Source organism: Primulina eburnea, chromosome 15 (assembly GCF_022965805.1).
Source record: "Primulina eburnea isolate SZY01 chromosome 15, ASM2296580v1, whole genome shotgun sequence".
In the NCBI taxonomy this organism is placed as follows: domain Eukaryota; kingdom Viridiplantae; phylum Streptophyta; class Magnoliopsida; order Lamiales; family Gesneriaceae; genus Primulina; species Primulina eburnea.
In genome coordinates this window covers 26,292,463-26,315,288 of record NC_133115.1, presented here as the reverse complement: position 1 = coordinate 26,315,288, position 22,826 = coordinate 26,292,463, and the positions used below count along the sequence as shown (strand labels likewise).

The 22,826-nt window shown below is 39.2% G+C and overlaps 1 protein-coding gene across 1 annotated transcript in view; it reads right to left on the bottom strand.

Annotated features, from left to right (window-relative positions):
* The window catches only part of LOC140814958 (transportin-1-like), a 46,148-nt gene that overhangs the window by 10,953 nt on the left and 12,369 nt on the right, over nt 1-22,826 (bottom strand). The window contains exons 14-25 of the mRNA XM_073174054.1: nt 22,297-22,395; nt 21,266-21,391; nt 21,064-21,138; nt 20,845-20,916; nt 20,590-20,700; nt 19,942-20,025; nt 12,921-13,028; nt 4,353-4,454; nt 3,758-3,820; nt 3,607-3,681; nt 2,727-2,798; nt 2,239-2,363 (exon numbers count right to left, since the gene is read on the bottom strand). Coding sequence (XP_073030155.1) covers nt 2,239-2,363; nt 2,727-2,798; nt 3,607-3,681; nt 3,758-3,820; nt 4,353-4,454; nt 12,921-13,028; nt 19,942-20,025; nt 20,590-20,700; nt 20,845-20,916; nt 21,064-21,138; nt 21,266-21,391; nt 22,297-22,395 — 1,112 coding nt within the window. The remainder of the gene's footprint in view (nt 1-2,238; nt 2,364-2,726; nt 2,799-3,606; nt 3,682-3,757; nt 3,821-4,352; nt 4,455-12,920; nt 13,029-19,941; nt 20,026-20,589; nt 20,701-20,844; nt 20,917-21,063; nt 21,139-21,265; nt 21,392-22,296; nt 22,396-22,826) is intronic.

The following is a 22,826-nucleotide window of genomic DNA, read 5'->3' as shown; positions in this document are numbered from 1 at the left end:
AATGGGTTAAATGTGTGCGCCTTGTGATCGATGCCAGAGGCAAATTAGGATTTTTAACGGTGAAATAAAGCCACCGGCATCCACCGATCCCAAATATAAACAATGGAGATCGTAGAACTCTTTGGTCAATGCATGGCTAATTAACCCCAGCATTCGTGAGGTCTTCTCTGAAATTTGGCAAGGAAGCATGTTGCCTTGTCATGCTACAACGATTGGATAACTCGAGGGTAGAAACTGATGGTTTGGCCCTTGTTGTTTAAGGCAGTGCCTCGAATGGTGATCGCAATTGAGGTAACCCCAAAATATGGTGTAAGAAGTGTAACAAGCCGTGACATACCATGGAAACTTGCTGGGAAATTCATGGTAGACCTGCCAATCTTAGAAGAAATCTGGAGGCTCCGAACAGGATGGTCGTGCTCTTCAAACATGTAGTGATGAGTCTGGGCAACAATCTTCTCTTTCAGAATCGGTTCCTTTCACAAAGGATCAAATCGAGCTTCTGTCAAAAATGTTCAAATCTCACCTAGCAAACCAATCCCTCTTGCTCCATCACCCAAACAGGTATATCTGCCTTCGCAAATCTAGCGAATTCGAGGTCTTAACACCTCTTGGATTGTAGACTCCGGCACAACAGATCACATGATTTGTAATTCCCAATTTTTTTCTCAGATGTACCATGGGCCGGCAACAAAAAGATTAAAATCGCTGATGGTTTGTTTGCCAATGTTGCTGGCCAGTGCTCTATAGTTATTTCTCCATTTTAAACTCTTAAAAATGTCCTACATATTCCTTTATTGTCATAGTTTACTCTTCATCTACATTGTCGTGTGATCTGTTTGCCTTCACATTGTGAATTCAAGGATCCGCTTCGGGGACAATGATTGGCAATGCTAGGTAGGACAATGGTCTCTGCATTTTCCATGCTCATTCTTTCTTTGGCCAACAGACCACCACTTTATTGCAAACAGATTATTTTAGTATCCCGAATAACGTACAAGAGGCCCTAGGAATACCTGAATGAAAGAAGCTATTTTTTAAGGACGTGAGCTCTGGAGAAGATTATTAGGAGAGTCGACCAACCCAATGGAATTCGTTGTGGGTGTAAGTGGGTATTCACTACAAAATACAATTCCCATGGTTCTTTGGAAAGATGCAAAGTAAGTCTGGTTGCCAAAAGTTTCATCCGGAGATATGGGGTTGACTACTCGAGAAGTTTTCTCCAGTGGCAAATCTAAATATAATACGAGTTTATTTATTCGTTGCTACCAATCTTGATTGGAATTTGAATCAACTAGATGTGAAAAATGTTTTCTTAAATGGTGACTTGTAAGAATAAGTCTATATGGAACCTCCACCTGGTTTCATTGATAAATTTGGATCGAAAGTATGCAGGTTGAAAAAATCTCTCCATGGAATGAAGCAATCTTCCATAGCGTGGTTTGAGAGGTTTACTTTATTCACAACGAAGTCATCTACTCACAAGATCTCGATAATGATTGTTTATGTCGATGGCAATATTAATTGGAGATATTGATGAGATGAACTAGTTACGGGAGAGGTTGGCCACAGAGTTTGATGAAGCACTTGAAGTACTTTCTTGGAATGAATGTAGCAAGGTCTAAGAAAGGAATTATGGGGAAGCTAGTAATTTGAAGAAGCGATAAACAACGCGTCATCGCTAGAAGCAGTGCAATGGCTAAGTTCAGACTTCAGAACTATGGCCCAAGGTGTATAGAGTTATGGATGATATGGAAATAATTATAGAACTTTTAATGAAATCATTGTTCATAATCTCGTTCTAGATGAAAGAACCAAGCATATTGAAATCAACAAGCATTTCATAAAAGAGAAGTTTGAGTAACGAGTGATTTGTGCACTCCTTGTTTCAGCCACGTTACAAGTTACAGATGTCTTGACCAAGGGGCTCTCAAGACAACTCTTTCAAAACCAAGTCAGTAAGTTGGACATGACTGACAATTTCGTACCAACCTGAGGGGAGTGTCGATAAGTTTGGTTTTATTTTAAATAGATCATTAGATAGGATTTCGGTAGAATTAAACTTTATAATATAAGATTTGTTTCTAACTTGTTGAGATTATTTTTTGTATTTTCTCCTATTCAATTGAACCTTTGTACTACAATTTTATTAAGAAAAGCAACTAGAAAAACTAGGACAAAGCCATACACCATGACTGAAACTTCATTAATCATGAGTCAGTAAGAAAGCAAATAACTTACATGGACAAAGCCATACACCATGACTGCATGAAATGCTCCACGTGTGGTGAAACAAGCTCCGGACAAACCCATGCGAGTCTTCCAAGTGTAATGGCACTATTTTCTATGAGCGATTTGTTCAGGTCCTTGACAAAGTAAATCAAACCATAAGACACTTTGTCCAGTCAAGCTTGGTTTTCTCTTATCTTTTCTGTGAGATGAGTCGCACTGAATGTGGCTCAGTACAATATTAGTAAAACGAAAAAGGGAAACAAAACTATTCTGATATTCTTGAATTTTCCTGGGTAAACAATTCGAAAAGAAACTATACAAAGAAACCCAGATACTGCACTTTTCTTGATTTAATGATTGGGACAAAAAACAGAGGTACAGATCAACAACTTACAAAATCAAGTTCAGGTTCAACGGAAAATGATTGAAGTTAACCTTAGGTGAGCCAAAGAAAAACTTTATAAAACAAAATGGGAAGCAAAAAGGCAGCCGATTACCTCAGGATGTTGAAGTATTGGAACCAAGCATGAGATTACAGTTAGAACAACAGGAGATACCTCCTTGTGGAACTGCAATTAAGAAAACCAATCACAAAACCGCAAAACTCATCTACACCGAAGTAATCAAAAGCATTCCACAAACCAAAAATAACAATTAGCATGAACAGTTGAAAACAAAATGTGAATGACGCATGAAAAATGTAGTAAGGAACTTGAAATTGGCGCCTCCAAACAGCATAATAAGAGATGAAAAGAGAAGTTTTCGCATCGCAAGTTATTGTAACAGGAGCGATTGATCTAAACAGATGATTGAAACCAACAAAACTAATAGTATTGGACTCACTTCAAGAGTAGAATTTGGTCGTTTCATGCAATAATTTTGCAACCACCAGCTCTAAGAAAGCACTTCTTAGTGACATCTCCTAATATATTACAGCAATATCCGGCCAAATATTTCTTCTAAACTAATAATCCATTCCATTATCTCTAATTGTTTTGTAAACATACTGGACATTTTTTCAACAATGAAGTACATTCGAAGAAGCCGCGAACCTCTTCATAACTTTAAAGTTAGTAAAAACAAGAGTGAGACCAAAACCAATGCCCTCATCACCAACTCCAGCAAAAGAAACTATGGTGCTCAAACACGTGACAACCCCCACGACAGGTATCAATGAAATCAGAATTTGAAATTGATGAAGGGTGCACATTATAATAATAGTGAAATGCTATAGAGACGAAAATGGTAAGTGTTGGCATGCCTCAAAATAATGTCATGGTAATAGCAGCCCGATTCTCTACAAAAACAAAGAAAATACTCCTACAGGTATATTGTAAGCACAACAAATAAAGTTCTATGCAAAACAAATAGTCATACCTTTATCGCTAGTTCTCCGATAGCCCAACATGCATTATTGGCGACTGACAAGGTTTCCTTTAGGTTTGGAGTGTTCTGTTATGAACAAGGATTAACGAAAAACCTAAAGCTGGAAAACTGAAGTGATTCAAGAAAAGGTTGGTTTACTTACCAATTGCTTGGCAGCAACATCAAGAAATTCAGATAAACGAGAATGTAAATGAACTGGGCAAACCTGATCAAGTAAAAAAAACATAAGGATTATTGGTTGCACCCATATATATAGCTTAATATAAATAGGTTAGATGTTAATAGGGAGGAAGAGTGCAGACACGTGAATGTGCACTCCCGCACATATATGCATGTATATGTGCATGTAATATATATGTAATATAGTTCAATTGCGATGAACTGTAACAGGGAAGAGAATCCATAGATAAAACATCAAGAAATTCAGATAAACAAGAATGCAAACGAACTGGACAAACCTGATCGAGTCAATAAAAACATTCTAATTATTGGGTTGCACCAATATATAGCTTATATTAAATATGTTAAAAGCTAAAAGGGTGGAAGTGCACAGACGCGTGGATGCGCACTCCCGCACATATGTGTATGCATGCATGCAATGCATACATAATAATGTTCATTTGCAACAAATTGTCACAGGGAAGAGAGAATCTATAGACCCTGTCAAAAAGATCAGGATACAAAGAACTTAGCTTGACAGGTGGATCGAAGCTAGAATAAACACATTCTCAACTTACTCTAGCAAGATCCCCAAGCAATGCAAAAGAACTTTGGCGGATATCATATGCATCATCCATACAACATTGCAGTAGAATGTCTCTTAAATTGCTCTGTGAAATCTGCAACACAAATCATAAAAAGAAAAATGTTATAATACACAAGCATGGATAATTCAGATCAGGAACTCAGCCAAAAAAAGATTTTTGCATATGTGGATATTCGCTTCTCCTTTTTTTTGGATGTGATACCACAGTTGTCCAATCCATCCAGTCTGATTAACTTTATTTTAAGATCTCAAAAAAAATTATGGTATTATACTAAACATAAAAAGTTCAAAAACAAAATTTGCAGCCTCTAGCAACTAGGTTCCCATAATTCTCATATCATTAATTTTGCAATTCTTAAAGTTAAAAAATACATCAAGAAAAATTAAAAAATCGTCAAACATGTTTAATCACCTATCTATTTCAGATTTAGTCAGGGATTGGAAATTTATATGGTCATAACGATAGTGTGGTAGCGTTTTTTCAATTTCAAACAATCATTCGTTTTGAGGATTACTCGTCCGCTACTATTGTAACACGTCTATTATAATAATAAAGTTTAGTTTCCTATAAAAAAAAATATACGATCATCAAAAATCATAAATTCCTGACTCTAAAACTGACGGTTTAAAATATCCACGGATTTTATATCTATATCATATCCAGTAACACTGCCTATCCAGAAGGCGCACCTGTTGCGCCTGGGCAAGGTTGTAAATGGCGGGAGGCGGTGGCGGGGCGGTCGGTGACCGCCTACCGCCTCGGCCGCTTAGGCGGTGCCCAGGCGGTGCCTAGGCGGTTGGATTTTTTTAATTAATTTTTTTATAGATAATCATGCAACATTATCATTTTTATGTAAAATGTGCAATTAAATAATGTTTAAGCACAAAATATAATATCATCTAGATAATGTGCAATTAATAAGGATTCATCATTATATTAATGTTATTATGCTAACGAAGTAATATATTTTTTTTACCAAAAAACTAAGTTTAAATTTTCTAAGTTCCAATCAAATATCCATCATTAGAACAAGTAGTAGACTAAACATAACTAATCTTCCAAATCATCTACATATGCACCATCTACTACATCCATGATCCTCTCATCATCGGACTCAATCAACATTTTCTTCATTCTCCTCCTCCGATATTTCTAAATATTAATTAAGTTCTCTAATGGGGATGTTCCTTGCACTCCTCCTTGGATGTAGCACTTCATCCACTCCGGAGGCCTCCACTACCATTCTCCAAGTAAAACCTTTAAATAGTCCTAATATCTAAACTTAGTTGACTTTGACTTGGTTTTTCAAATTGTTGACTAGGTTTTTAAAATTGTTGACTACTGCCTCGCCCGCTTGCTCGCCGCCTTGCCCGCCTCAACCGCCTGTTCGCCGCCTCGACCCGCCTACTCGCCGCCTCGACCCGCCTCAACCCCCCTCAACCCGCCTCAACCCGCCTCGACACCCGCCTCATGCATAGGCGGTGCGGTCGAGGGCCGCCTACCGCCTAGGCGGCCGCCTCAACCGCCATTTAGAACACTGCGCCTGGGTTATGACCCAGGCGCAAGCCATTAAACAGGCGCGCCCCTGAGGTGCGCCTCGGCCCAGGCGCACCGCTGCAGAAAGGCGCGCGCCTTTGCGCTTTAGTATCATAAGATGCGCTTACCTATATATAACTCAAGCCCATAAAATTTAAAGCCCAATAACAAATAAAAGCCCTTTTTAATGTTTTAAAAAAGCCCTACAATCTGATGTGCGTTCTTTTTCTCACCATTCCTTGAAATTATTTCTGGAGTTGCGCAGCAGTGGCCTCTCTATGTCTGAACTCGGAAACTCTCTACGTCTGTATCCTTCACGTAATTCTGCTCTTTTTGTGCCTTATTAAAAAATATTTTTTGCTCCCTAATGCTAATCCATGACTAGCGTTATGATTTAGATTTTTAAAGTTTTTTGGTTAATATATTATGATGCACTTGTGACTTACTAATGATTTTTAGATGAATGGTTGTTTTTTCTTTATTATTAATGCTACATTATCTGCTAATGAATTTTTATTTACATTATTTTTTTTATCTTTGTCAAAGTATTTAATTTAAATCGTATAAAATATTTTATATATGTTGAATTTTATAATTTGTGTCAACTGCGCTTTACTTCAATAAAGCGTGCGCTTCGCCTCGCGCCTCGCGCCTCAGGCCCCAAGACACCTTTGCGCTTTAGTGCGCCTTGCGCCCCAAACAACTATGAGTGGATATTTGATCGAACCGGTTTTTTCGGATTGGATGTGTAGCATGTTTTAGATACCAGATTTTAATGCATACCGCTATTAGAATCGATATATATTTAAGTTAGTCTCGGGTGCTCTCTGGTCCTTTAGTACCTAATATATGTCTAGCATTAGCGTAAACGTGCATTTTGGAGGTGATTTTCCCTGGTTTTCAGCTTCATCGAGAGAGGATATATTTAAGTATAAACCTATAAAATCAAAACTATATGATTTCATTAACAAACCACAAGATTGCCCTACTTTCAATCGATTTAGAGGCAGAGAATCAGTGGTTCATTTGCAGAAATTCGTTAACGGTCGAGGTAGCTATTTAGAAATATCTAAGTTAGTCTGGAGGGGAAAGTCTCAGCGCATCATCATACCAAGTGGACGTTTCAATGGGGGATGGAAATGGATGGCATCTTACTTGTCTAGGTTCAGGATAAATGGCAGGGACGATGCTTTGAACTTCAGAGATATTAAATGGCCGATGGACCAACCAAAGAGGAGGCATAATGTTTGGTTGAATACTGGTGAAAAGGTAAGTCCAGAAGTGGTAGAGAAGGAACATGTACCAGATATGATATCTAAGGACTGGGACAAGGCTATTATCATCACAAGAGATTGTGTGAACACTTCATGGGAGTTGGTGAGCAATACACTCGGAAAGGCTATCCAGAGAAAGATCGAAGTTTTCCCATTCCAAGCCAACAAGGCAGTTTGGTGGCCACATAACGAAAAGGTTGCTGTATTCTATTTGCGTTTGAAGAAATGCTTTTTGGAACGTAAAGTTACATTGTCCTTTCAGAAATGGAGTCACAATATCAACAGAGAAGAGGAAGTGTTCGAGTGTTGCCACAGTTGGATTCGCGTTTTAGGGATTCCATGGGACTTATGGTCCAGAGAACTTTTCACTAGTATCGGGGATCAATGTGGCGGTCTGTTAAGCATTAGTCAAGATACGGTCCTTTTTAGAGATTTATCAGCAGCAAAACTAAAAGTTGTGGGAATCGAAGGAGGTTTCATCAATAGAAATTTTCAGATCAAAACCAAAAGAGGACTTCTGTTCGTTCGCATTATCGTGGATTCAGTCAAAATTTCAGAGTACGACATGCAGGAAAAGAGGACTTACGCTCAAGTGGTGATGAATGCAGCCAGCAATGTGAAAGGCTGGGGTACCAAGGAAGGGATCAATGACAACTTTCAGAATGCAGAAGACTCCCAGGATATCCAAAGCAAGCAGGAGGTTAATACCAAAAACCATCCAGTACAAAACCAAGAAGGAATCTTCATGCATAAACAGAAGTGCGAGTCAGCGGACAGGCACAAGTTCAGAGATTATAATGCTCCCAAGATCGTCGATCAGGATGCTAACGCTGAAAATCGGAGCTGTGTTTCAGAACCGTGGTTCCGGGGGAAGAACATTAAGATACTGAAAAAGTTAAAGCCGAAAGGGGTACAAGACTTTCACAAAGGGAAGATTGACTCTACAAACATTTCTGATACTCAAGAGTTCGGACAGCATACTTTAGAAGAGGATTGTGGCCCTGCTGTAAGGAAATTTGAGCACGTTTATTGTAGGAAACAGAAAAAGCCTCAACAAGATTCAGAACAAATGAGTAAAGTACAAAAACCAAAGAAAGCAATCCTTGATATCGGTAAAGTATCAGATCTCGGGGAAGAAGGTATTTGGGAGGAACAACTATATCATGGCGCTAGAGACGACACCTCAGATGATGGCGGAGATTTCAGCGATGCCGACAGTCATATATCCGACCACTCGGATAAGTCATCAAGAAAATCATTACAATTCGAGGACTTGGGTGAATTCTTTGAACATTCTCCGATGAAGGTACGCAATTTACCCATAAAATCAAAACCTTGTCAGTTTCCTCCTCATTCTTCTTCTGTTTCAGATTCTTTTTTGAGTCGGGGGGAGGGTTGGAGGGCTGGGGTGAGCGGGGAAACTGTTCGGTCATTAAAAATGTGGGTTTATCCGGAAATAAAATCATGGGACATCGTGAGGGGATGGATGAAGGGGTCAATTCAAAAGGCCTGGGAAAGCAGAAATTAAGCGTTGAAGACGAGAACGAGTGCCTAAGAATGATGGGTGTGGAGAAGGTGGAACTTAGAAACTTTGATGACGGTGGAAAAATGGCGGAATGTGAGGCAGCCAGCTGTAGGAAGAGCAACAGGGAAGTAGGAGTGAATCAATGAAAGTCTTATCGTGGAATATTAGAGGGGCTGGATCAGCCACTAAGAGGGGATTGATTAGAGCCGTAATCGTCAAAGAAAAACCGGATTTAATAATCTTGCAGGAGACAAAAAAGATAGTGGTGGACAGGAGACTGATTTCTGGCCTTTGGAAGTCGAGATTTGTGGAATGGGTAAGCCTACCTGCATTGGGAAGGTCGGGGGGTATCACCATTATGTGGGATCCGAGAATTATAAGGGTTAAGGACAATTTGATTGGTGAATTCTCTGTTTCAATTCACATCCAGAATGATTCACAGCATGATTGGTGGTTCTCGGCTGTTTACGGGCCGTGTCATCCGAGTCTTCGAAATAATTTTTGGGATGAGCTAGCGGGTCTGAGTGTGATTTGTGGAGAAAGATGGTGCTTGGGGGGAGATTTTAACGTTGTTAGGTCCACTCAGGAGAAAATTAATAGTTGTTCAATGACCTCGAGTATGCAATGCTTCGATAGCTTGATACAGGAGCTTCAGTTATGTGATCCGCCTCTATTGAATGGCAAATTCACCTGGTCGAATCTTAGGACTTCTCCCATTTGTTGTCGACTAGATAGATTTTTGTTCTCGGTGGGATGGACTGAAATTTATCCATTCTATAGACAATCGATCTTACCTCGAGTCACTTCGGATCATTTTCCGGTAATTCTAGACTTGGAAAAATCAAAATGGGGCCCAACGCCTTTCAGATTCGAGAACGCATGGCTCAGGGACCCAAGCTTCAAAAACTTGACACAATTATGGTGGAATAACTCCATATCTCAAGGATGGGCGGGATATAGGATGATGATGAAATTGAAGACAATTAAGGATGATATCAAAAAATGGAACAAAGATGTCTATGGAAAGACAGAGATGAAAATGGCTGAATTATCGAACAAAATCAGAAGATTTGACAGTTTAGAGGGTGAGGGGAAGGCTACGGAACGTGTAGTGGCCGAGAGGATAGAAGCGAAGATGAAGTTAGAAGAGATGATTAATCGAAAGAATCAAATGAATTTTCAGAAAAGCAAGATAAAGTGGATCAAAGAAGGGGATCATAATTCTAAATTCTTTCACTCGCTTCTTAACTACCGTAAGAGTAAGGCGATCATTGACAAACTCGAAAGAAATGATGGTACAATTACAACTTGTGAGGATGAAATCGTTTCAATCATTTCAGAATTCTTCATGAGATTGTACACTAAGTCGGGAGATAGATGTTGGGGTATTGAAGGCGTGAATTGGAGTCCAATTGAAGCCGTGATGAGTCGTCAACTTGAACAAAAATTTAGCGAAGAAGAGGTGAAAGAAGCAGTCTTCAAGTGTGATGGGGGCAAGAGCCCGGGACCTGATGGATTTACCCTCGCTTTTTTCCAGGAATGCTGGGAATTAGTAAAGACAGATATCATGTTGGTTTTTGATGAATTTTTCAGTAGTGGCATCGTCAATGGAATCACCAATGAGACTTATATATGCTTGATTAGAAAGAAGGCCGACTCGTTCAAGGTAAAGGATTTTAGACCCATTAGTCTAATAACAAGCATATACAAAATTTTATCAAAAGTTCTATCAGAAAGACTGAAGAGAGTCATGGCGTCGACAATTTCTGAATCTCAAAATGCATTTGTTGAAGGACGACAGATTCTCGACTGTGGCCTTATAGCGAACGAATTGCTCGAAGAAACTAGGATTAAGAAAACAAAAGGATGGGTTTTGAAAGTGGATTTTGAGAAGGCCTACGACAATGTGAGTTGGGAGTTTTTGGATTACGTTTTAATGAAGAAAGGGTTTGGAGACAGATGGAGATCATGGATGAGAGGTTGTGTATCGAAGGTAACTTTTTCAGTTATGATCAATGGCCGACCGAGAGGAAAATTCAGGGCTTTCAAAGGTCTTCGTCAAGGAGATCCATTATCTCCCTTTCTATTCAACTTGGTTGTTGATGTGTTGGGAAGATTGATAGACAAAGCCAAGGAATCACATCTTTTAAAGGGGATAGAGGTAGGCAAAGAAATGATTGAGATAACTCATATCCAGTTTGCGGATGACACGCTTTTTTTCGCAAGGAGCGACGATCACATAAAATTCTTGGCTAAAGTGGTGCGTTCATTTTGTGATATATCGGGTTTAAAAATCAATTGGGATAAGAGTTCACTGCTGGGAATTAACCGCGATAGTGATCAAATTGAAAGGTTGGCAAGACACGTGGGATGTGGTACACAGTCATGGCCTATTACATATTTGGGTGTACCCTTGGGTGGAAATCCTTTGAAAGAAGCATTTTGGCAGCCTGTGGTTGCTAAAATGTCCAGAAAATTGGCCACATGGAAGAAAGCATTTTTGTCGAAAGGAGGTAGATTAACATTGATTCTTTCGGTGTTGAATTCAATGCCCATTTATTACATGTCGTTATTCAAGGTTCCAAAATCTGTTGAGGTATCATTGGACAAGATATCGAGGGACTTTTTATGGGACGGAATGGATGGAGAGAGTCATTTTCATTTGGCCGCATGGGATCAAGTTTGCAAACCGAAGGAAAGAGGTGGATTGGGGATTTCAAAAATCAGATTCAAAAATACAGCATTGCTTGGGAAGTGGTGGTGGAGATTCTTCCGAGAAGAGGGCACATTGTGGAAAAAAATTATTGTGAGCAAATATGGATTACAAGAAAACGGTTGGGATGCGGGTTTGGCAAGAAATGTAACATACCGATGTCCTTGGAAATTTATTTCCCGGATACACCCCATTTTTAAGAACTGGATTTTAATTAAGGTGAGAGGCGGGAATAAGGTTAGATTTTGGGAGGATAATTGGGTGGGCGACTCTTCTTTCAAGGATTGTTTTCCAGCTTTATTTCAGCTTTCAACGTGTCACAACTTACCTATCTCTTACTATGCTCATGTCGGGGGTACAAATCGAGAACACTGTTGGGATTTTCATTTTAGGAGGGCAGTGAGAGATGTAGAGTTTGATCAACTCACAGGGTTATTAGAAGTCTTAGAGCCTGTTAGATTGGTTGAGGGGGTGGATGATTTTATCCAGTGGAGAGGGGATCCGTCGGGTTTGTTTTCTGTTGGCTCTTTCTACGACTCATTTTTCTCATCAAACCTTTTCCCAAAATTTCAACTCTTTGATAAAATCTGGAGAGTTCCTGTTCCTAGTAAGATTCAGTTTTTCTCTTGGACTACAACTCTGGGTAAGCTACCGACATTGGAGATGCTTCAAAAAAGATGCCCCGGCCTTGCGTTGTGTCCAAATTGGTGTGTTTTATGCAGACATGACTCAGAGTCTCAGGATCACATTTTCATCCATTGCCCATTCTCGTCTTCTTTATGGATTAAAGCTTTGCAGGAGTTGCGGTTGTTTTGGGTTACGCCTAAATCAACCAAAGACTTATTCAGCATGGATTTGGGTCGGACAACAGGCAAGAGAGGAGGAATATTTTGGCGAGTAGTGGTTCAATGCATATGCTGGACAATTTGGTTGGAAAGAAACCACAGAATCTTCGAAGAAAGAGAATCGGACGTCAACAAATGCTGGGACAAAATCAAGCTTAATGTCGCCACATGGATTGGAATTAACAAGGAGTTCAAGAATGTTTCGGTTTTTGATTTGATAAAACAGTGGGACTATGTGTATCACTAGACCATTAGTTCGATAGATTTCGAAATTTTTAGGTCATATGCTATAATCGATGACTGATGTAATCATTATTATCACTTAAATTAAAATATTGTTTCCTATCAAAAAAAAAAGTATAAACCTATTGTTTGGCCGACCTCTCACTAGCTATAGAGTTTGGGAAAAGTTTATGCTCCCATAATAGTGAACGAAAAAATAATTTTTTAAAGATCCAGATAAATGGATAGCAAATACCCTGCATTATCAGATTATTACAATTTCTATCATTTTCACAACACCCACACCCCCCCCGCCCCCCATAAACAAAAAAAAAATATATTAAACTAGAGGAAGGGCATACATACACAAATACTAAGAATGGTGTGGTATGATGAAAATAAGAGCAAGGAAAATGGAAGTACCAAACTCTCTATCCCTGCCCCAAGGCCCTCAGCCAGTCCAGAGAGAAGATCCAAAGAGCAAACAATAAACTCTTTATCATACTGTGCACCAGCTGAAACAGGATCAACCTGAAAGAAAGCTTCAATCACTTGGACAAGTTTTAAGGGAACAAATGAATTAATTTTGATCGGTTCCGTTAAGAGTAACGTATTTAGAGCAGAATCTACACATAATAGGACAAGTGCCACGGAAATGATCTAGAAAAACACAAACACCAAATCAATATTCACAAAAAAGGGCAAGCTTAGTAAGAAACGGGACCAATACACTCAATTGAATTGGAAATGCGAACAAAGTCGGGCGCAGTCTCCAGTAGCAAATTGATACGATATTGCAGAACTAAAATATATAGAAGACACTTCCATACATTCTTTTTTTTTTTATAGGAAACAATATTTTATTAGTTAAGTAATAATAAGGGTTACATCAGTGGACTAGAAGTTCACTGTCAGTTCACTGTCCTAAAACAACATATTAAAGCGTTAATATTTCAAAGATACACATAATCCCATTGTCTTATCAAATCAAAAACTGAAACATTATCGAATGCTTTGTGGTTTCCAATCCACAAGGCCACGTTAATCTTTATCTTCTCCCAGCACTTGTCGATATGTGTCTCTTTTCCTTCGAAGATTCTCTGGTTTCTTTCCAACCAGATTGTCCAGCACAGGCAGTGAACCACGACATTCCAAAATAATCTTCCTCTTGTTCCGGTTGGCTGTCCCAAATCCATGCCGAATAAAGCTTGAGTTGTTCCAGGTGGCACCCAAACCAATCTCATTTCTTGCAGCGCTCTAATCCATAATGAATGCGAGAATGAACAGTGAATGAGCATATGGTCTTGAGTCTCTAAAGCGTTTCTGCATAGGACACACCAATTTGGGCACAAAGCAATCCCAGGGCACCTTTTTTGAACCATCTCCGAGCTTGGCAGCTTACCCATAGTTGCTGACCAAGAGAAGAACTGAATCTTGGTAGGAACAGGTGTTTTCCAAATAGTGTCGAAAAGTTGGAATTTTGGATTAAGATTAGTTGAGAAGAATGACTCATAGAAGGAACTGACAGAGAAAATACCCGAAGAATCCCCACTCCACTGTATGACATCGTCCACCCCCTGAACCAATCTAACCGGTTCTAAGACTTCTAATAGACCCGTCAACTCATCAATCTCTCCGTCTCTTACCCCCCGTCGGAAGTGAAAATCCCAAGAGTAGTTGAAGTTAATGTTATCAAAAGTTGCAAAATATGAAATGGGGAAATTGTGAAAAGACGACAACCGAAATAAAACAGGGAAACAAACTTTGAGGGACCCTTCACCCACCCAGTAATCTTCCCAGAATCTCACTTTATTCCCTCCTCTTACCTTAATTGAAGTTTGAATTTTAAAAGATGGATGTATCCGGGAAATAAACTTCCAAGGGCATCTAAATGTTACATTTCTCGCCAAACCCGCATCCCACCCATTTTCTTGCAATCCATATTTGCTAACAATGATTTTTTTCCATAAAGTCCCCTCTTCTTTGAAAAAACGCCACCACCACTTCCCAAGCAAGGCTGAATTTTTGAATCTGATATTCGCAATGCCCAGTCCACCTCTTTCCTTTGGTTTGCAAACTTGATCCCATGAGGCCAAATGTAAGTGAGTGTCTCCATCCGCTCCATCCCATAGAAAATCCCTTGATATCTTATCCATCGCTGCCTCAACACTTTTGGGAACCCTGAATAATGACATGTAATATATGGGGATGGAATTCAAAACCGAAAGTATCAACGTTAATCTTCCACCTTTGGACAGAAATCCTTTCTTCCATGCAGCCAATTTCCTGGACAGTTTATTAACCACCGGCTGCCAAAATGATGCTTTCAATGCGTTGCCTCCCAAAGGTACACCCAAATATGTGATAGGCCATGATTCTTTGCCACATCCCAACTGTGTTGCCAACCTTTCAACTTCATCATTTTCACGATTAATTCCCAACAACGCACTTTTTTCCCAATTTATTTTCAAGCCCGACATGTGACAGAAGGAGCTCACCACTTTGACCATAAATCTTATATGTTCCTCATTTTGGGCGAAAAAAAGCGTATCATCTGCAAACTGGATATGAGATATCTCAATCTTTTCTCTGCCGACCTCAATACCTTTCAGTAGATTCATTTCTTTGGCTTTGTCTATTAGTCTACCCAACACATCTACAACCAAATTGAAAAGGAAAGGAGATAATGGGTCTCCTTGACGTAGTCCTTTGAATGCCTTAAATTTTCCTCTTGGCCTCCCATTGATCATGACTGAAAATGAAACATTCGATACACAACCCCTCATCCACGATCTCCATTTATTCCCAAACCCCTTCTTCGATAAAACGAAGTCCAAAAACTCCCAATCAACGTTATCATAAGCTTTTTCAAGATCCACTTCCAGCACCCATCCCTTTTTTTTCTTCACCCTAGCTTCTTCGAGCAACTCGTTTGCTATTAGACCACAATCCAGAATTTGTCTCCCCTCGACGAATGCATTCTGTGCTGCTGATATTGTCGACTCCATCACACATTTCAATCTCTCTGTTAAGACTTTCGAAATTATCTTGTATAGGCTTGTTATTAAACTGATGGGTCGGAAGTCCTTGACTTTGTAAGAGTCAACTTTCTTTCTAATCAAGCAAATATAAGTCTCGTTGGTGATGCCATTAATGATGCCACTGTGAAAGAACTCTTGAAAAACCAGCATCAGGTCTTTTTTGACTATCTGCCAGCATTCTTGGAAGAAACTCAAAGTAAAACCATCAGGTCCCGGGCTCTTGCCCCCGTCACATTTAAAGACTGCTGCCTTAACTTCGTCTTCTGTAAATTCTTTTTCTAAAAGTCGGCTCATCTCCGTATCAATTGGACACCAATCGACTCCTTCAATACCCCAACATCTTGCCTCATGGTTACTGTACAGACCCTTGAAGAATTCAGAAATGATTGAAACAATCTCGTCCTCACTTGTTGTAATTGTGCCATCATTTCTTTCGAGTCTATCGATGGTTGCCTTACTTTTGCGTTGGTTAAGGATGGAGTGAAAGAATTTTGAGTTTTGATCCCCTTCTTTGATCCATTTTACCTTGAATTTTTGATTATTTCTTTGGTTCTTCCATCTTGTCATTTCCTCAAACAACAATTTCGCTTCTTTTCTCTCGGTCACTAAGCCTTCCATAGCCTTCCCCTCACCCTCCAGCTTGTCAATTCTGCTAATCTTGCTTGATAATTCTGCTAACTGCATTTCCAGCGATCCATAAACTTCTGTATTCCATTTTTTGACGTCGCCCTTAATTGACTTTAGTTTCATCATCAGTCTATATCCCGCCCATCCTGTTGAATTCGAGTTGTTCCACCACAGTTGTGTTAAGTTTTTGAAGCTCTTGTCCTTTAGCCAAATGTTTTCAAATCTGAATGGTGTTGGGCCCCATTTGTTTCGAGTCAAATCGAGAACCAGAGGGAAATGATCCGACGTGATTCTCGGTAAGATGGATTGTCTATAGAATGGGAAAATTTCAGACCATCCCACCGTGAACAAGAATCTATCTAAACGGCAACAAATTGGTGAAGCCCTCAGATTCGACCAAGTGAATTGTCCATTCAATAAGGGTGGATCACATAGCTGTAGTTCTTGAATGAGACTATCAAAACAGTGCATACTCGATGTCATAGAGGGGCTGTTTATTTTTTCGCGGATGGATCTTACGACGTTGAAATCTCCCCCCAAGCACCATCTATCTCCGCATAAGACCCTTAATCCAGCAAGCTCATCCCAAAAATTATTTCTTAAACTCGGGTGACATGGCCCATAAACAGCTGAAAACCACCAATCAGTTTGTGCGGTTTTTTGTATGTGAATTGAAACAGAGAATTCCCCAATCAGGTTGTCCTTGACCATTGTAACTCTTGGATCCCACATGACGATAATCCCCCCCGATCTACCCACCGAAGGTAAAGTTACCCATTCCACAAATCTTGACTTCCACAGACTTGATACTAGTTTCCTGTCCACCACATCTTTTTTTGTCTCTTGCAGAACAACTAAATCTGGTTTTTCTTTGGCTATTATTGTTCGTATCAATCCCCTTCGAGTGGCTGATCCACTCCCCCTGATATTCCAAGAGAAGACTTTCATTGATCCACTTCCACGACCCTCTTGTTCTTACTGCTACTGTCTCCTTCATTCACCATCATCTTACCACACACATCTAGATCGTGAAATTCCACTCTCTCTATACCCATCAATCTTAAACACTCGTTCGAATCTGCATCGGTGGATTCAGGATTCTCCCTTTTAGCAATAATCACACCTTCTACCACACCCTCAAGATGCCCTTCGAAATTATTTCCGGATAATCCCACCTTTCTACCCACTGAATTATTACCCCGCCCACCCGAAACCTCTACCCTATCCCCCAACCCGAGAAAGGAATCTGGAACAGGAAGTGATTGGGAAAGAGAATGATGTGAAGTAGAGGTGATGGGTGAAGTGCATACCTTGCTCGGAGAGTCTTCAAAAAATTCGCCCAAATCATCAAATTCCATAGATTTTCTTGTTGAATTATCCGACTGATCAGAAATATGACTGTCGGCATCGCTACAAGCTCGTCCATCATCTGAAATATCATCTGTCACTGCATGATTTGTTGCGTCTTCCCAAATTCCATCTTCCCCTTGACTAATATCGTTGTCGATATCAGTGATTGATCTAAATGGAGTATCTTTGTTTGGCAATGGATATTTTTGTTGAGGTGGCAGCAATTTTTTCCTGCGATATACATGCTCAAACTTTCTTAAATCGGGGTAGATTTCCCCCTCGAATTGTTGATTTACATTCTGTTGTGGATGAGGAATGTTTGTAGTATCAATCTTCCCCTTCTGAAAATCCTTCTCATCCTTCGGTTTTAATTTTTTGAGAAACTTGATGTGATTCCCACGGTTCCATGGTTCTGATGCACACTTCCTCTCTCCTGAATTCTCACCTTTCTCAATTATCTTCATCTCAATTTTTTCTTTGCATTTGTTCATGTTCGGCATCTCACTAGTGTGACTAAACTTGACCGGTCCTTCTTGGTTTGCAGTTGGATGGATTGTGATGTTGTTCTCCTGCCCTCTTTGGATAACATCCAAATTTTCTGCACTTGGGAATTTTTCTTTGACTCCTTTCTTGATACCCCAGCCTGTGACAGTCTTAGCTCCATTGATCACCACCTGTGCGTAGGATCTTTTCTCGTACTTATCGTACTCTGATATTTGGACTGAATCCACGATGATGCGTGTGGTCAGGTGTCCTCTTTCAGTTATGATCTGGAGGTTTCTATTGATGAACCCTCCTTCGAGACCCACTACTTTAATTTTTGCTGCTGATAGGTCTCTTAATAGGATCGTGTCTTGGCTAATGCATAGTAATCCTCCACATTGATCACCAATACGCTTAAAAAGATCTTTGGACCATAAATCCCAAGGTATCCCAAGTAAACGAATCCAGCTGTTGCAGCACTCGAAAACCTCCTCTTCACTATTGATATTTTCACTCCAATTCTGAAAAGATAAAGTGACTTTGTTTTCCAGAAAACATTTCTTCAGTCTCAAGTAGAACAATGCATCCTCTTCGTTATGTGGCCACCAAACTGCTTTGTTGGCCTGGAAAGGAAACACTTCAATCTTTCGCTGGACCGCCTTACCCAGTGTTTTGATCACCAGCTCCCATGATATGTTGACACAGTCCCTAGTAATGATAATAGCCTTACTCCAGTCCTTAGATATCATATCTTGAAGTTGATCTGATTCTTCCGCTGCCGAGTATCTCTTATCCCTAACATTCTGCCAAACATTTTGCTTCTTTTGTGGTTGTTCCATTTGCTTAATTGAATCTCTGGACATCATTACGTTGTCCTTTCTATTCATCCTAAATCTGGTCAGATTGTTAGCCATCCATTTCCATCCCCCGTTGAATCGTCCACTAGGTATAATGATACGTTGTGTCTTGCCCCTCCAAACTAGCTTAGATATTTCTAAATAACTCCCTCGACCGTTTACAATTTTCTGCAAAGAGACCACTGCTTCTCTTCCTCTGAATCTGTTGAAACTAGGGCATGATTGTGGTTTATTGATGTAATCCCACAGTTTTGATATGATCCAATCTAAACTTTCCATGTTGATTTCTAGAATATAACTTGCGTTTCTGGTCCTTTCGTTCACCGTGACTGTGCTAACCCTCCTTCCCCTGCTGATTAAGAACAGCTTTTGTTCGATTTTGATTTCGCAACTTGAGTTGAAATCGTTCCGGAGATTCCATTGATACATGTTGACTGTTGATGAAGTGATGATGGGAAGCAAGGTGATGGGTAAACGCTCGGAGTAAAAGTGAATGGGAAAAGATGAATGGGTCGAAGAAAAACGAGGAATATCGGAGATAAAGAAACCGGGACGAAGGACGATATACGAAACGGGAAATGTAATGGGTTTTGATTTTTATTTTTATTTTTGATTTTTGACGCCGCCGGTCGAGGAACGACGCCGGAGACGGAGATTAAAAAAAACGGAAGAGGCGACTCAGAGATATTGGAGGTTAGAGAAGGTACGGTGAAGAAGTCCAGTTGAGCGGAGGTTTGAAGGGGGAGAGAGCATTTTCAAAAAATTCTCTCTCTGGTTGACAAGCACTTCATAAAGGAGAAGATTCATTTCCATACATTCTAAACAAGTGACACTAAATTCTTAATCATTATGGTCCCACAGACTGCCTTGAACTCTGAAGAAACTTGCATATCTAGGGAAATAAAAGTTAGAGCAAGACCATAGAATGTTACTGGAAAGAAAATCTACATGATCAAATCATAAGAACACGGGATCGAAGTTTAAAGTACATAGGCAAATTGTTAGTAAATACTCTATAGATGCCAACAAAGTTAAATATTTAATCCAATCAATAACTCCGTAAACAAATATCATGCAACAGAAAACCTTAGCCAATTGTTGAGTTTGGATAATGTCAACGCATCTCTGAAACACCGGCAGCGCAAAATGTGAAAAACCAGTTCCTAGTGCCTGCAAAGAACACATTATTAACTCTGACTACCATCACACTACAAAAACAAAGTGTTCAGTGAGGAAAAAAATTCAAAAGCCCATAGTTTTATGACGACCTATGCCCATTAAAACACACTGTTGAATCATGTGCATATTTGATTTAAAAACAAAGAAAAGATAATTCTCTAAACATTGGAAAGTACCCAATAAATCTAAACAATGCTTCTGATTGCCATTATACATACAACTTTAACAACTTAGCCAATCACAACAAAATGAAGAAAATTAAGAGTTGTGTCAGCATCTCGAGATTAGAGCCATGTTTGAAATGCATGAAAAATTCAGGGACAATAAGGCCAGTTGTTAACAAAACATATTGGACTTGTGGTATTTAAGCATGCTTTATTCAAAGTAAATGTCAGTGCCTTACTGCCTTTGCCAGCTCAGATTATCAGGTGTCAAAAGATATGAATAGAGTCCTCAAATTTTATATAAAGTTTTGAATAGTATTCTTTTGATGTTGTGGAAGAGGCATACCAAAGGATAAAATGATTTCAAGACATACAAAGGTGATTAAAGTACCTGGGCTATTGATGTAAAACATTCCAACAGTGGAAAAAGATCTTTGTCAGAATTCGATAGCTGCTGCCACTTTGCAATTAATGGGGGCATCAAGATTTCGAGATATTGGGGCTGCGGTAATCAATATATAAAGAAGTAATATTTGTTAATGCGGTACTGTGTGAGCGAGAGTTCGTTCCTCCATGGGCATGACAAAGAAAATGAGCATAAATGCAACTGAGGTAAGAGATGTTATAGCTTTTACATTAGTTTTACCTGATTTAGTTCCCCTCCGACAGCATCTGCTAAAGTTCCAATAGCATCGTATACAATTCTAAGGTTTCGTCTCTGTAAAATTTGAGCCAAATTTCACAAAAGAACAAGAAATTAAGAATAGAGTAGACTCTAAAAATTCTAATGCATTAGCATAAGTAAAAGGTTCTGATCTCCTATTTGATAGCATTAAAACAGAACACAGCACAATCAGAAGTCAACCTGATATTTCCCAAAGGCACATATTAAGTGCCTAAGAATGACGTCTAATCGTGATACTAATCCTCCTGCAGCCTCCTGCATATTAAAGAAAACGTTAGGGACGCCAGGAACTGAATTTGCCATCATTTCCGGTAGCTGTGTTTAACAGGTAGAGAGGTAAATTACAAAGATGGACAGCAAAATAAATCTATACTAAAAAAACCTCTTCAAGTGTCGCAAAAGCAGAACACGCAGCCTCTTGCACACGCTTGTTATCATCCAATAATCTCCGTAACAGCCCAATAAGAATTTTGTCGAACTGGTCATGACCTTCTTGATGGGCAGTACCCTAGAACACAAACAAATTGTTCTGAATCTAGAAAACCAATTATCAGAGTGGAAACAAAAAAAGTACGTGAAACAAAAAATTAAGCACAAGAACATAACTCAAGCCATATATAAATATTTATTTATCAGTCAACCAAGAAATAGCAACTCCACTAAAAGATGGGACCGTCGAAGACTAATACTGGAATAGCTCAGTCAATAGTGCAAAGGAAAAACTGTTCTGCCTGCCCCCTGGCAAAATATACCTTCTAAACAAACATGTTCACTTGCGTCGAGTACCATTTCATTACTTTTGAGGCAATACAAGCTCCGGTTTGAAAAACACTAGTTAACTGTAAAAAAGAAACTAGGGAGGTGAATTACCGCAACAAAGAAACCTAGCCCCTCCAACACGATGTGAGGGGCGTGTACCTAACTAATCACATATTTCTTATTGCCATTTGTGTCACAGGTATACGGGAACTGGTGGCATGTTATTACACTTCAACGAACACTAAAATCAATTATATATTCACCAAGGCTTGAGTCGAAACAAGAACTAGCTTTGCAATAACTTGGCGTCTTGATGAAATAAAAGTTTCTACTGCTCAGAACTCCGAATATAAAAAGAAATTCACCATAGATTTAAGCAAAAAAAAAAAGTAGTATAGGGGACCCTTTCCTTCGTGTATCAAGCAATCGATGATTTCAAATAACTAATACAACAAGTGCCATTTACTCTTGAACCAAATTTTACCAGTTCACTTTTAAAACATTATTAGCAGACATGGTTCAGTATCTAGAAATAATTATTACTTCAAAAAATCCAAAGAGGGCAGTGTAGTGGAGTTCTTCAGAGCATCATAAGAGAAGAGTCGAAGGTCCTTCTCTATCTCAAACAAAAACTAACTAGACTATTTATATTACCTGTACAATATATTTGCTGAAACGGGAAATTGTCCAACAAGAGATACTCCGTATAAGGGGAAACTTGTCATCTAGCAGTGGAATCAGAAATGAAATAATCTGCAAATCAAAAGAATATTAATTTATCTAGACAAATTAGGATAAGGAAAAAAGAGAACGCTGAACCAGTCTTCATAATTTAAATTTTGATGTTACAAGAAGCATAAATAAGTATCAGAATGAGTAGAAAAACACTTCCGAGAAATGGCCAAGCTTAAACAAACTGGTATAATATCAAGCCATCAAAAACATAGAAAAGAAAAATTAAGGACAAAAAGATCCAAAAATAGTGTTATGACTGGTATGTCTGAGCTTCACTTTTAGCAGACCTGTGTTCAGGCCACAGAAATTGTAAGAAAAACTTTCACCACAACAAACATAATTCTGATAACATATCTCATGACGTGAAAATGAAAACAAAATGATCGTGGCTAGGAGAAACTTGAGGGAAAATAGTGTTCGTTTTGAAAGCCAAACAAAAAATATAGATA